The 13,985-nt window shown below is 35.3% G+C and overlaps 1 protein-coding gene across 11 annotated transcripts in view; it reads right to left on the reverse strand.

Moving 5' to 3' along the window:
- The window catches only part of RBFOX1 (RNA binding fox-1 homolog 1), an 889,443-nt gene that overhangs the window by 224,805 nt on the left and 650,653 nt on the right, over positions 1-13,985 (reverse strand). For all 11 annotated transcript variants that reach the window (XM_073647782.1, XM_073647784.1, XM_073647781.1 and 8 more), the window contains exons 5-7: positions 5,203-5,295; positions 2,298-2,358; positions 177-230 (exon numbers count right to left, since the gene is read on the reverse strand). In XM_073647782.1, coding sequence (XP_073503883.1) covers positions 177-230; positions 2,298-2,358; positions 5,203-5,295 — 208 coding nt within the window. The remainder of the gene's footprint in view (positions 1-176; positions 231-2,297; positions 2,359-5,202; positions 5,296-13,985) is intronic.

Below are 13,985 nucleotides of genomic sequence, written 5' to 3' on the forward strand. Positions count from 1 at the left end.
CGCTTGCAGGACCCTAGGGGTCCTGAGCGCTGCGAGACCACCCACCGTTTTTAAACGTCGGCGCTGCACAGAGCCCGGCAAGCGCCGACGTTTATCTACAGTGGGCGGTCCTGAACCGGTTAATCAAAAGTCATTTCTTTAAACATTTCTTTAAAAAGAAAATATCTGAATCTGACCTGCATAGAATTCAGGACTGTAAACTGCACCGACAACAGGGTTTAACTTCCAGCCTAGAAAGCAGGGATAAAATAAAAAATTAATTGCATAATGTGTCATACATATAGCACATTTTATATCATTTTTATATAGGTAAATGAGATTTTTTTATATTTTTAAACGTGTAAAAAAGTTTACATTTACAAAAGTGATCAAAAGATGGTTGAAGCCAAATATCTGCACAATTTTGTAATGTAAAGTAAATACATTGCTGTAATAGCGTTGTGATTCTGATTACAATGATTTGGGTGCACAGGGGCCGGACTGTGCACTAGGTCTTCTCTTCACTGTCTGTGAATTCCTGGCCCCTCCGACTGCCTTCGGACTGTGATTTCCCAGCCCTCTGCCTCTGATGTATGAATCATCTGCTTTTTCTGTTTGAAATTTCAGCAGGGACCTGTCATTCATAGACTAGCTACAGGTGTAGGGGCTGGGGAATCACAGACAGGGAGGTGAAAATCCAGTGCACAGCCCGGCCCCTGTGCACCGAAATCTAATAAACAGAAAACTTCAAATGGTGATTAAAGAAGAACAACAAAGTGGATTTCTTCACCAAAGGTATCAATGTAATCAGTTTTACAGCATTATTACAGCCTTTTCTTTATTCTACATTATAAAACCATCTACACAGTTATATAGTCCTAAACATGGTAATTGAAGAATGGTAGTGTGACTAAATTCATCTATTAAAGATCGTTGAGTATGTGGAGTTCTGTATGTAGCGATTTTTCAAAATATTCCATTGATGGACCAGTCGGGATACATGCCTCATTTCATGTAAAGACAAGCAGGACAAGGAACCATTAATAAACAATAGGGCGGAGCTTAACAAGTCAGGACAGCAGCACTCATCTGCTAATAATATCATTATATAATTTAATACCCTATATAAAGTGATCATTTTCCTCAGCATTGGTGGCAAATAGTTAAAGCTCTATACCTATCACCAGATTAAGAATGTTGAGTTGTATCAACATTTCAATCAAATTATTGTATATTTTTGTAAAATTCTATAATTAATAACTTTGCGGCGATGTGATTGAATCCTGCCGCAGAGATGAGAGATTCTCATATCCTCCAGACAATTCTGTCAAGAATTCTAAGGATTTTTATCACATTTCAAGATTCACTAATGGGTCTTCAATTTGTCCATGAAATTTCTTCTCAGCTCCAGGTCGATGCACACAGCTGAGAAGTTCCTTCATATTTCATTTCCTTCCCACTCCATTTTCTGATGGCTGTATTAGCCAACTTTTTTTTTTCAGAGACTACGCAGGAAAAGACTTAATTCATCATGATGAAAATAACACCAATTAAAATTTACTTTATCTTGTCAGGGAGATATGTGCTGGCTCATAAATGTGTGGGTTAATCATGTGTGAGAAGTGCTAATGTCACTATCCTAGTAAAAGAACCGCCATGGAGCCTGATGTTGTCATTTATGGAGGTAAGTTCTTTGTTGTGGGTGTTAATGGCCGTATTTGTCTTCATGCATTAAATGTCAATTATTCTTTGACATTTGCCATTGCAAATGGCGGGTCATTAGAGAAATCATTGCTCTTTTCTACTGCTTATATGCTTATGCTGTTTTAATAATGTCCTATTCCAACGATTGTGCTAAATTTAACTTGATATTTTACTTTATTTTGGCATTGCTACTATGAATACTGTTGCTGCTGATGATTTACCAATTAAAATAAATAAAGGGAATATTATTACTTAAAAAAAATCAATAAAAAACACTAAATGGAGATTTGTATTAAAATGTCTAACAATATGTAATGTATGACAATGCAATTCAAAATGGCAGCAGATTATTATAGTGTGGAGCTACTTGGTGGCTACAAAAGGAAAAGAGAATCAATTTAGCCTAAAATACATTTTGTCTGATAAAAGCTAATCAAATAGACTCATTTTTTAATGTGATCTGAAGAAGCTATAACACTGATAATTATCTCAGAATTTTACAACATATTGTTTGTAAAAACTATGTAATAATGGTAAAGTTACAAAACTTAAAAATAAGATTTTTTTGGTACATTTTTTTAACAAATAAAACTGTATCTCTAAAATAAACTTACCATTTGTGTAAGGATTCAACGTCTTTTTATTTGTCATAACACGTGCCGTGGCGTTATTAACCTAAGCATATATAAAAGTAATATTAGTGTTTGCTTTGCTGGTACAGACCTGATATTTCCATGCATACAAATTTTAAAGTAAATATTAATTTAATATAATGATAAGGAATTGTAAAAATATACACAAAATGTGTAAAAAAAAATCAAATTACTTCTAATTACATTTACTTCAATCATTATAAAAATACAAATCATTTCAATAAAGCAACAGCATATCAATTAAAATTTAATAAAGAGACATTAAAAGCAAATTAAAAGGTTTTGCATAATTTAGAATTCAAGAGCATGCTCATATTCTATGAGAACGCTGAAATGATAAATATTTAAAATAATCAAAGAAGAATGTTATATTAAGCAGCATGCAGTGGAAAGCGTGGAGGGAGCAGAAACCGAAACTGTGAAATGTAAGAAGGAAATCTAGGTGTAAAAACAAAATACATGACAAAAATCCTCAAATTTCATGGTGATAAATGTTCCCCTTTTAGTTAACTGAATGATAAGCTATTTTTAGCACATGATACCAATTTAGCATTAAAATTACGCAATATTACTTGTTTGTCCAAACTATATTTAAATATATCCAAAGCGGTCAACTTGCTAAGCTATTTAAATCATTTAATTGTAATATGCATATAATGCATTTGCCACCTTACCCTGGTGAAGCCCATAAAGGTGAAACATGTTGTGGAGGCTCTTTCTCTATTTTAATAGCACTTTGTTCCTCTTATCATTACACGTTACAAAATGGGATACAATACCTAATGGTTAGTTAAAGAAGCAATCCTCTCATCAAAGTCTTATTATATGGCACTCTGTACTTGCAATTGCTCATTTTTGCCCTTGTACCTAGTTAATTCTTCTCTTTTCCATTAGGTCTATGACATCATGTGATTAAAAACAGTCTAGCTGAATCCTTGTAAGCTCTATGTAGAAACAATAAGTCTCTTTGCTTAAGTCATCATTGGAACTACAATTCTACATCACTGAAAAGTCTCTGGCAGGGGGGAGGAGTGGAGCAGCTGGTTCAAGAGTTGAAGAGGAGGTGGAGCTGGGCTGCCAGTGACTTTGCAGTGATGTAGAATTGTAGTTCTACTGATAACTCATGCAAGGAAAAGAGACTTCTTGTTTCTACTTAGAGCTTAGAAGGATTCAGCTGGTTTGTTTAAACCTGTGATATCATAGTCCTAATAGAAAACAAAAGAATAAACTGGGTAGAAAGGGAAAATGAGCAATTGTAAGTACACAGTGCTATATAATATGATGATTGGAACATATTAAGAGGATAAAAACTTTGATGGGAGGAGGAGTGCTTCCTTAACTGACAGCAGTACTTTTGCTCTGTGCTAGTCATACAATTTGAGGCTACTGGTGCTGCACATCTATGTAGCAACAAATAGATTGATCTATCCATATGTATATTACAATGTAATAATTCAACTAATGTAGCAATTTGACCATTTTTGATATATTTAAACATAGGTAGAACCAATAAAAAACAAAGTGTAATTTTAATGTGCACAGTAATTTATGATTTGCATTAGTTATTTGTACAATTTATTTATTATTTAAAAATGATGTTTTATTTTGGATTGGTTGAAATTGAATTTATGGCCTTTGGCTATTGAATTTATAATATTATTTAATCCCTACCAACAACATTGAGCAACTTCGGTTTTATTTCAAGTTAGAAGACTATTATTTACATAATAAATATATTTAAAATCAATAAAAAACTTTGTTCTTTGGGTTAGTTTGAGACTGTCGTACGCAGCACCAGTGTATTGGAAGTTAAAATGAACCTATCACCTACAAATATGCTATTTATCTGCAGATATAGTGGCATCATAATTAAGTCATCTTAGGCTGGTTTAATGGAAGTAAAGCTACAAAGAAAAAAATGAAGCTATATCTTCCCTGCAGCTGCTCACTTACAGTCTTAAGGGCAGTGCAATTCACTATAAGAATCACTGCTCATTATACTGTGAGCGCACTGTGATCACGCCGCTTCACATTGATTGACAGCCAACTCTGCAGTGTCATACCAGGCCAACCAATCAAAAGAGGAGCTGAAGCTGCTGACATAAGAGGCGGTACTCCTGTTTCCAGGCAACGGCTGTAGACTACTGTCGTTGCCAAGGAAATGGAATGTGTAAGTCGATTTGCACCAGCTTTGCTTACACTGTATCAACTCCGCAAAATTCAATATACAGTGTACATAGAAATCAGCCAATCAGTGGTGTGGGCGGGTTATACAGGGCTCAGCATTCTGAGTGCTGCTATATCTACAGCAGAGAAAACGGTATCAAAATAACAGCAAGCAGGTCAGCAAGTGACACATCACTGGAATCAGAAATTCTGTCCCAACTTCATTCTGCTCTCAGACTACATAGCAAAAACTTGGGGACAGATTCATATATATTTTTGGGAAATTGACTAGATTCTATAGGAAAACAACACTAATTATGAATTACTATCACTTAATGCAACGCTTTCCTGCTTGTCACAAAAGACATCTGTCGTCATAATGGATAACAGCAGAAGCTTTTGCAAACTTTTTATTTTTTTGCAAAGCAGAATTTTATTGAAATCAATGGGACCTGTTTTTCTGTTTTTGCACCTTTGATAAAAATGAGACAACAGATATTGAAAAGTAAAGTGAATGTGTGTGAACAAACCTTATGGGCAAAAAAAATCAGTCCATAATGACACAAATAAAAAAGATGCTGCAAATGAAAAAATAATGGAAGAAAGAATATGCAGACACAAAAATGATCAAATTACAGTGAAACAGTAATTAGGGAAAGATATATAATAAATAGACAATAAAAATATTTTTAACATGCACCTCTATTTTACGGCCCTCTACCACCGTGCCGTGTAATTTCTCCCTGGCCCTGTCCGCATCAGCACTATTTTCGAAAGTTACGAAACCAAATCCCTGCATGCAGGAGGGAGAAGGGAAGAATAACATGCAGATTAATATTTCAGTTTTCAAAGTTTTATTTGCTTTTCATTCATTTATTATTTTTTCAATTGAAACATCATATTCTTATTTGTAGCATGCATCTTCAAGGAGTGTAGAGAATTGAATGGTTATTTCGCGATATGTGAAATATTATCTTAATTTCAGCCACAAGTCAAGTATCAGACAAGTAGAGAATAGAGTGGATGTACCTTTTCATGTCACTGTAGATAATTTAATATCTAATAAAAAATAAAATAGCATCATCCAGTAGCTGAATTTGATAATAACTTTTTCTATAAATCTTACTTCATTTCTATTTTTTAAAGAGGACCTGTCACCAAGTCAAAAGTGGCCAGTTTTTACTCTTATTTTGCTCCCACTAATCCTCTTATTATTACATTTTTTACACATTTTTTGAAAAATCAGATGGTTACAGAGATATGGGTCTTTCATTCAGTGTTGATTTTTATAGTCTTTACCAACGGGGCAGTGCTCACACGATCCTCTGGGGTGTGTCTTTAGGTTGAGTTTTTATCCTGCGAGCCATGCCCCTTTGGTAAAAATTAACATGAAATAGAAAGGCCTATACCTCTGCAACTGTATGGTGGAGTTAAAGAAAAAAAAAAGTAGAATAGTAAGGGGAGCAGTGGAAAAAATAGACCACTTTCGACCTGGTGTCAGGTTTTATTTAAGAATCTATAAGACAATGGAAAAGGCCATTTTACAGGAACAATTTCTAATAAGTCTTTCAATTATTGAAGTAGGCTCTGGTGAGAGACATAAGCTGATTCTAAAGCTTAATTTAGGACAGTGAGAAATCCTACTTCAGTTTGAAAAACTGTAAATACACTTGGAAAATAGCCCCAGTTTTCTTTAAGAAAGAGCAACTATATCTGTGATAAAAATGATATTCAGTCATTTTCTGCATTTTATTTAAACACATTTCTAGAATAGATTTAAAGGAAATGTGTCATGTACTATTATTTTATTTTTTTTTTTTTTACTTATTCATTCCAAGTTACTTACGGAACATTTTTAATCTTTGGTATTTGTTTTAGATTTCTGGAAATATGAAGTAATTACCATTGTCTGCCAGAAGAGGGAGCAAGTACGGAATTATTGAACAGACAATTAAATGCCCATGCCAGAGTATAGGCGCAGTTCACATTTAACATGGCTCCAAAATAAAAGATAAGATTGGCTAGCTTCCCTACCCTCCTATGCTCTTTCTGAGCTGTATAGTATCTGTGTATTTGTTCAGCAGTGACAAAGCACACATATTGTTACATAAGACAGCGCGCTGTAAAAGAAGTGTGCACATTCAAAATCAAATTCCATGACAAATTAACTTTAAAGTGTCCATTACTTTTATATTAATCACTTATATTTGGGATAGACAATATCAGAACCTCAGGGGTCTGTCACCTGGCAACCCTGCCAATCAGCTGTCATTACCTCCTGTGGTGGGAAGAGGTGAACAGAAAACCACAAATCTATACACTGTTTATAAAGTAAAAAGTACACTGTTTGGTGGCCGAAGCTGAGTTCTCCAGATCATCTCCAATATGCTTTAATAGGAGTGAGCTTTAGTACCCGGCCATGACCACTAATCAGCGTACAGAGATGTGTTGCTCTTCTCTGCTTACAAAAGATAACAGCTGACCCTAATTAATCTGATATTGATGACCTATCCTTAAAGAGGTCGTCCACTACTCATACAATCTCTTCTCAATTACAATATTCCCCATCGTAGAATAAAAACACCTTATACTCACCTTCATGCCAGTGCTGTTTCAGGGCTCACATGACATTATGTTAAGGGAGCCCTGCAGCCAATTAGTTGCTGCTAATGAGTGCTTCACTCTCCCTTCCTTTGGATGTAGCTGACATCCGGGGAAAGTCAGAGAGCAGCGTTAGTTCTCACTTTACAACATCACATGAGCCCCAGACGACCAAGCGTGGGTGTCACTGGAATGGCACCAAAGGTGAGCTCAAGGTGTTTTTATTCTGCGTGTGGGGAATATTGTAATTGATAAGTATTTGTCTGAGTAGTGTACAACCCGTTTAAGGATAGATCATTAATATCAGATTAATGGGAGTCAGAACTCAGCTTTATTGTACATGGGGAAATAATGTAAGTGAGAAGGGGTTGTCTGAGCCTTGGACAACCCATTTCAGAAAGGTCATCATATAAATGTAGTGAACAACCGCTTTAATATTGTAAAAATAAACAACTTGACAAATTCTGGCATTATCTTAATGAAAGTCAATAATACAGTCCTGCAACAAATGCTGCATTGCTTTTATAAAATATATAAACATATAAATTAACAATTCATATACATTTATAGCATGTATAGTATTTGTATAACATAGCATTACATAGTATAGTATAGATCAAAGCCTAATGGTCAAAGTTTTCTACACCTTAATTATGAAAACAAGGACAGTGAAAAAGTTGAGCAGAGGAAAAAACAAGTTGCATCCTATTATTCAAAAATATTGGAGACCAAAATTGCTATGGCAGCTGCTATACTTATTTTTCCAAAAGTTTGTTTTTTTCACACACCATACAACATTTGCCAATGGATAAAAAAGGTATTTATACCCTTTTCTGGTGCCTTTGATCTGTTACCTTTAATATTGCGACTTTTTAGCCTTTGCAAAATACAAATGGCACACAACATGTCATGATAAAGTGCATTTAGAGGGTATAGTTATTTTAATTGTGGCAAACAATTTACATAAATAATCTATTTAAAACTTAAAGGAAAGATCAAAATAACATTTTGTATTGCAACATTTCCCTGCATAGATTCCTTTATAGAGAAGAGTTTGGGTTTTAAATCAATACATTATGAAAACAAATTAAACAAGCATTTTAAAAGGTTACCAAAATACCATGTGGATAAATGGACTTGACAGAACCATTTAGAAGCCTTGTGAAAATGCAGACTTTGATAGAACAATCACTTAGTGAAGAAACAAGTAGAAATATAATAGCCACAGCTAATTTAGACAATTAAACATGGAGAACAATTGTTGTCAAGTATTGTTAGTGATTTAGGACACGTAAACAATTTGAGGACACACACCACAGACAAGAAGAGAAATTAATAAATTTCAAGGCATGTTATCAATTTGGTACATAAATTATGTCATATTTTTTAAAAACTCTTCTGACGTGTGTTGGTAAATCCTAGTAATCACCATGAAACAACAAAGTCTCAAACTTCTTTTCATAGAACTCTCTTTTGTGCCATTCTTCTGTTTATCTATCTCCAAATTTAGGTCAATTAACAACTGAGGTTTTGTTCCTATAGGCAGATTCCCAGTCCAGCAGCGAGGTCAGTAATCTGTGATGGCTGGGTGACTTACCTGATGTCATTGCCAGCTCTTCTTTTGTTTAGCTGGGCCAGTGGGACATCATCATTACAGTATGATTTACACACGATGTCGCACCAGCCTGGCAAATCAAAAGGCGAGTCGAGGACTGTAGCCGGTAAATGATGATTTACAGGCATTGTGGCTTGTGGAAGGGGGTTCTGCAAACTGATTTTCCAATCTCTAGTCTTTACACAGTCTGACCATGTCCAATCAGTGCTGATGTGTCAGACTATCTCGGAACAAACCCCTTTGACAAGGAAAAGATAACACCCAGCTGTCAATTTATTCAAATTGTGAATTATTCAACCCCCATTGCAGGTTAGGATTTTTAACAAAATATATAAACTTTTTGCTGTTCATAATAAACCAATCAAAAAAGAACAATTTAAAGACCTCAACACAATTAATATAACAAGCGTTTTCTCTAAATTCGACCTGAATTGCCAGTCTCAGAATTAATCCTTCAAGTCACAAGTGTCTCCCCCATATAGCTCCAAAAATACCATTTGAATTGCTCCCTCGGTGTATTTAAATGAGGATTTTCTGATCAGATGGGCATCATCATTGGGGCATCTTTGCCTCCTGTCTGCTCCTAATCATCGTCCTCCGTCTCTGATTGATAATGAGAACGCGTCCTGCAATCTCTCACTTGCGCAGTAGCATAGCAGTCCCGAGCAGGAGGACTTTCACCGGAGCCATCGGAGTTGAAAAGTTCTCTGTCGGCACTGAATATGCATAGTGATGTCTGCAGGTGCGAGATGTACATCAAACAAAGCTGGAGGACGGCGATTAGCAGGGGAAAGGAGGGACAGATGCTATAGCAATGACGCCAATTGGACCAGACTATACTCAATTAAATGCAGTTAAAGCAATTCAAAAGGTATTTTTGGGGACATACAGAGGGAGTCAACAAACAATATACATGTTTTTGGAATGTAGTACAGGAGCAGATAAAGGTGGTGATAGATTCCCTTTAAGTACATGGTACATTGGCCATTATGACCTGCTGCAAATATAATTTAAAGCGAGACACCAGCCTCTGAAATGTTTCAGAGGAAATTTAACTCATTGCTTGTGTGCAAAGGCCTCCAGTTCGCTAATATTCTTGGATTGGCAAGAAAGTGGTACAACAAGTTTATAGTAGAAATCACAAGAGAATGCACAAACAAATAAAAGGATACAAAAACATACAAAGCCAATGAATGTTCCTAAAGATACAGTTGAAAACATAATTCTCAAGTTCAAAGTTAAAATAACAATGACTACTTGACCTCGATGTGCCACAGTCATCTGACTTGACCCCATAGAAAATCTTTGATGGGATTTGAGAAAGGCGGTTGCAGCATGTAGACCCAAGAACGTAAGAGAGCTGAAGGCCATTGCTCATGAGGTAGGGACTAAGATTCAGGAATGCTACCAGAAGCTTATGTCTGACAATGCATCAAATTTGCAGCAAATCATAATAGTCAAAGGGCTCTCTACTAAGTACTAAAATGCTTGTCATGAAGGGGAGAAAAATTCTGATTTTGCAGAAATAATTATTAGCTGTATTTTCATTGAATTTGGAGAAACCACTTGTTATATTGGTTGTGTGGAGCTTAATAAATTGTTCTGATTGGTTTATTGCAAGTAGTACAAAGTTTGTAAACATTTTTAAGAAACTTACTGTGCAATGGGGGTTGAATAACTTTGATTACAACTATAAATATTCAGTAACAATAACAAAGGATTGGTACATTGCAAAGTTATGAGTACAGCCACTAAAGAATTATTTCATGTGGAATACAAGCATTTACTAAACCAGACATGTCAATTTTTGACACATCTTTTTCAGTTGAGAAGTTAAGTAGAAATGTAATCTTCAATAATTTGTTAATATTGAAAGCTATTTTATCCTTTATGGTAACCATTTTATAAACTGTAAAATAATCAGCTTGTCAGGTGAGAAAACATCTTAATTCCCTTGCCTCTGATTCTCCCAAAAATGAAAAAAAGAGAATGTTAGAATTGTTGCAAACCTAAACCTAATGTTACTGTATTTATTTGAAGCCAGACAATATGTTTGCATGATTACTGATACTAATTAATGAAAAATACTCATAGAAACATAAATAGCTAGATAGATAGTTGTTATAGAAAATGGATTATGTAAAACAACAAGAATAAAAGGAAAAACACCCTCTTATGCTGACCTGATTCATAAACCATCACTTGATCCTTCATCCCCTTTGTCCCCATTCACGAATTACAGATAATTCCTCTCAAATTTTATGTAATTCGCTAGTTCGGTTAACAATTTTTTTTTTTTGTGAATAAATGTTTTTTTAAAATTATAAAAGTAAATTCCTCCAAATCCAGACATTTAACTGGTTTAACCTCGAAGAGGTGTTCGTGTCACAAACAAGTTTTTTTCTTGCACATCTATTTTACTAGTCAAACTTTGACTTCATACACACCACATTGTTGCAGGTGCAGGCATCTTAGGATGTCATTTTTGGGAAGGAGAATGAATTTTGTTAAAAATAAAACTAAAAAAAATGTAAAAAAAAAAAAAATCAAACATTTAACTTTTCATGTCTGTTTTTACATAGCTGCTTTCGTAGTCTAAAACCTTACATGCCACACCTATACTGTGGCCTGCTGCAACATTTACCTTCTGTGTGTGTACCTTACTATTATTTGTTACGTTTTTTTGCCAAGGGTTGAATAATTGAGGTTGGAAAGAATGTCAAAGATTAATTATAATAATGTACAAAATGTTTACAGTCCTAGGAGACCTCAGAATGTCAAATGCATCTTTTCAGGGCAATTGGTGGTTTTGTATTATTGCAATTCATGAACTGCAATAGAATTTTGAGGAAAAATTTGTTGAACCTAGTAAATATGAATTGAAAAAAGATTGGATCATGTCTATTGCTGACAATTATTGTATGCTCCGCAAATTGGTACAATTCAATTAAATATCCATAAGGATACCAACTTAAAGATGTTTTTACCCAAATGGTAGGTTATCATTTAACTTGATGTCTGGGAGTCCAATCTCTGACCCACCATCAATCACTAGATCATGGTGCAGAGCCCTCATTCCTCTTTTATAGATTATACTAATATTTTAATGTAACAAATTTTTCATCAATCACTAAAATGTGGGCCTTGAGGCCACATTCTTACTAGCTGAGGTAAAGATTGAATGGAGCAGGGAGATCACAGAGTAGTTAGCTATGTTCTTTCATGTCACATTGCTGATTTAGAGATTACTAGAACAATGGAATTCCTACCGACATTTATCAAATATCCTATAGAAAGGTTATAAACATTATTAATGGAAAATCTCCATAATCGTTCATTCTAGTAGATTGATAGATGTTCTCTGCAGCATAGTCACATAGATTTGAAAAGGAGATGCAGCAGCAAAAATGTGTGACTTTCATAGAGCATATTTCCACCTTCTAGTGGAGGCTAATTGAAGCTTTGTGAAACAACTAGATATTAGCGGATCTGGCAAAATTTGAATTTGCCCAATCGATTTACAGCTAATTTATTTTTCAAAAATTGAATGTACCTTAATATGTTCTGCGGTTTGGAGTGAGAGCAACACTCACCTTCTCTGCTCACTGTTCCCTCACCACCTCTTGTCACCATCACACACTGAAACCCCATTTTAACATTGGGCGAGAAGTCAACCAGGAATGTCCCGGGCCTAGTCATAATCAGTCCAAAAGTGAGCATCGCAAGATCGACTCACACATCATGACGTTTTGCAGTTGCCATGATCTTACAACGTGCATACGTTGAGATGTTCTAGACATAGTCATGACTGGAAGTCCCAGCCTAGAATATGCATTCTAAAGTCACGGTGTATGTCGCTCTAGGCCACAATATCCTGGGCCTAGTGGAAGCTTAAAGTTCCAGCCTAGCGTGAAGAAGCTTAGGCTTTCAGCGTGCGGCATAGGTAAGAATAGGTGCCAAGGACAGTATGAAGGAGAGTGGGTAGAGGAGATGGCCAGAGAGAGGTGAGTGATGAAGTGAGTATTATTTTTTGTTGTTATTTTTTAACCTTTTTCAGGCCTTCTATCCTACAGCAAATTGGCTACCAGCCTTTCACCATTTTGCTGAATTTGTGAGGAGCATATTGACAAAAATTTGCATTCTGGAATATATGGCTTTTTGTAACATTCGAGTAGACTTGAATTCCACTCAAATAAATTTGCTCAACTCTAGTAAGTTCTTTAGTTTGAGTAAAAAAGAAAGAGGGCTAGCCTCTTTGTATACCATTGTCAACCGGTGTTTGTAAGTATTGTGTGCATTGATATTTTGAAAGGCAGAGTGCAATACAAATCTATTGATGCATTTCGACCACAAGGTCTTAGTTGTATCATGCATATTACATCTTAGTCGTAAAATTTTAACTAGATCTTCCATCCATTTCTTCTTATAAACATTTCTTGCCCGGATAATCTGATGGGCTAGCTGGTATAGTGAAATAATATATTTTTTCTATCTGCTGTTATGGAGTCATCTTTTGCTGTCTATTAGAGATGAGCGTGTAAGGGGTAGCATGTTTCATTGTGGAGAATGACGTGCCTGCCAAGCCAGTGTAAAGAGACTTATATGCCATGCAATGATCCTCTGGGAAATTAAATAAGTGGGACTAGAGTCTAAGTCCCATTTCTCTTTGCATATTTAGCAAACCTAAAAGTCAATATCAACCCTTTAGCAAGTCTTTTCACATGACTTAGAATAATAAACAAATGAGATACTTTATTTGCAGACATGTGTTTCGAGGTGTTTGCCCTTCCTCAGACCAAAGCAAGAGATCTGATTTGGCTGGATGAGAGGACTCTGACTGAGGTATAAGCCATAAACATCTCTACTTGTGGAGAGTTACATGCATGACATGCTCTCTGAAGAGGCAATTTGCATATTTATTAGAGATGAGTGAATTTATTTGAGTGGAACTGAATATATAAAAAATTCTGAAATTTTGAGAATACGGACTTTTGTAAATTCACTTTGCATGGATTCTGCAAATTAGAGACACCCCAGAGCATAATAAAGGACATTTCATTTGCCGAGAATAACTTTGCAGCAAATTGATTTTTCTGGAATAATCCATGCGATTTGGTGAATTTGTATTTTGTCACATCTGCTTATCTCCACTATCTATTATTAATATCACTAGTTATCTATTGCATAGTAGCCTGTCATAGAAACAACCACCCAAAACTGTAGTTAAAAATTGCCTTATTAGAGTAGTAACCCATATGCAAATAAAA

Source organism: Phyllobates terribilis, unplaced genomic scaffold (assembly GCF_046119375.1).
Source record: "Phyllobates terribilis strain yellow unplaced genomic scaffold, ASM4611937v1 Scaffold_9__5_contigs__length_417890890, whole genome shotgun sequence".
Taxonomy (NCBI): domain Eukaryota; kingdom Metazoa; phylum Chordata; class Amphibia; order Anura; family Dendrobatidae; genus Phyllobates; species Phyllobates terribilis.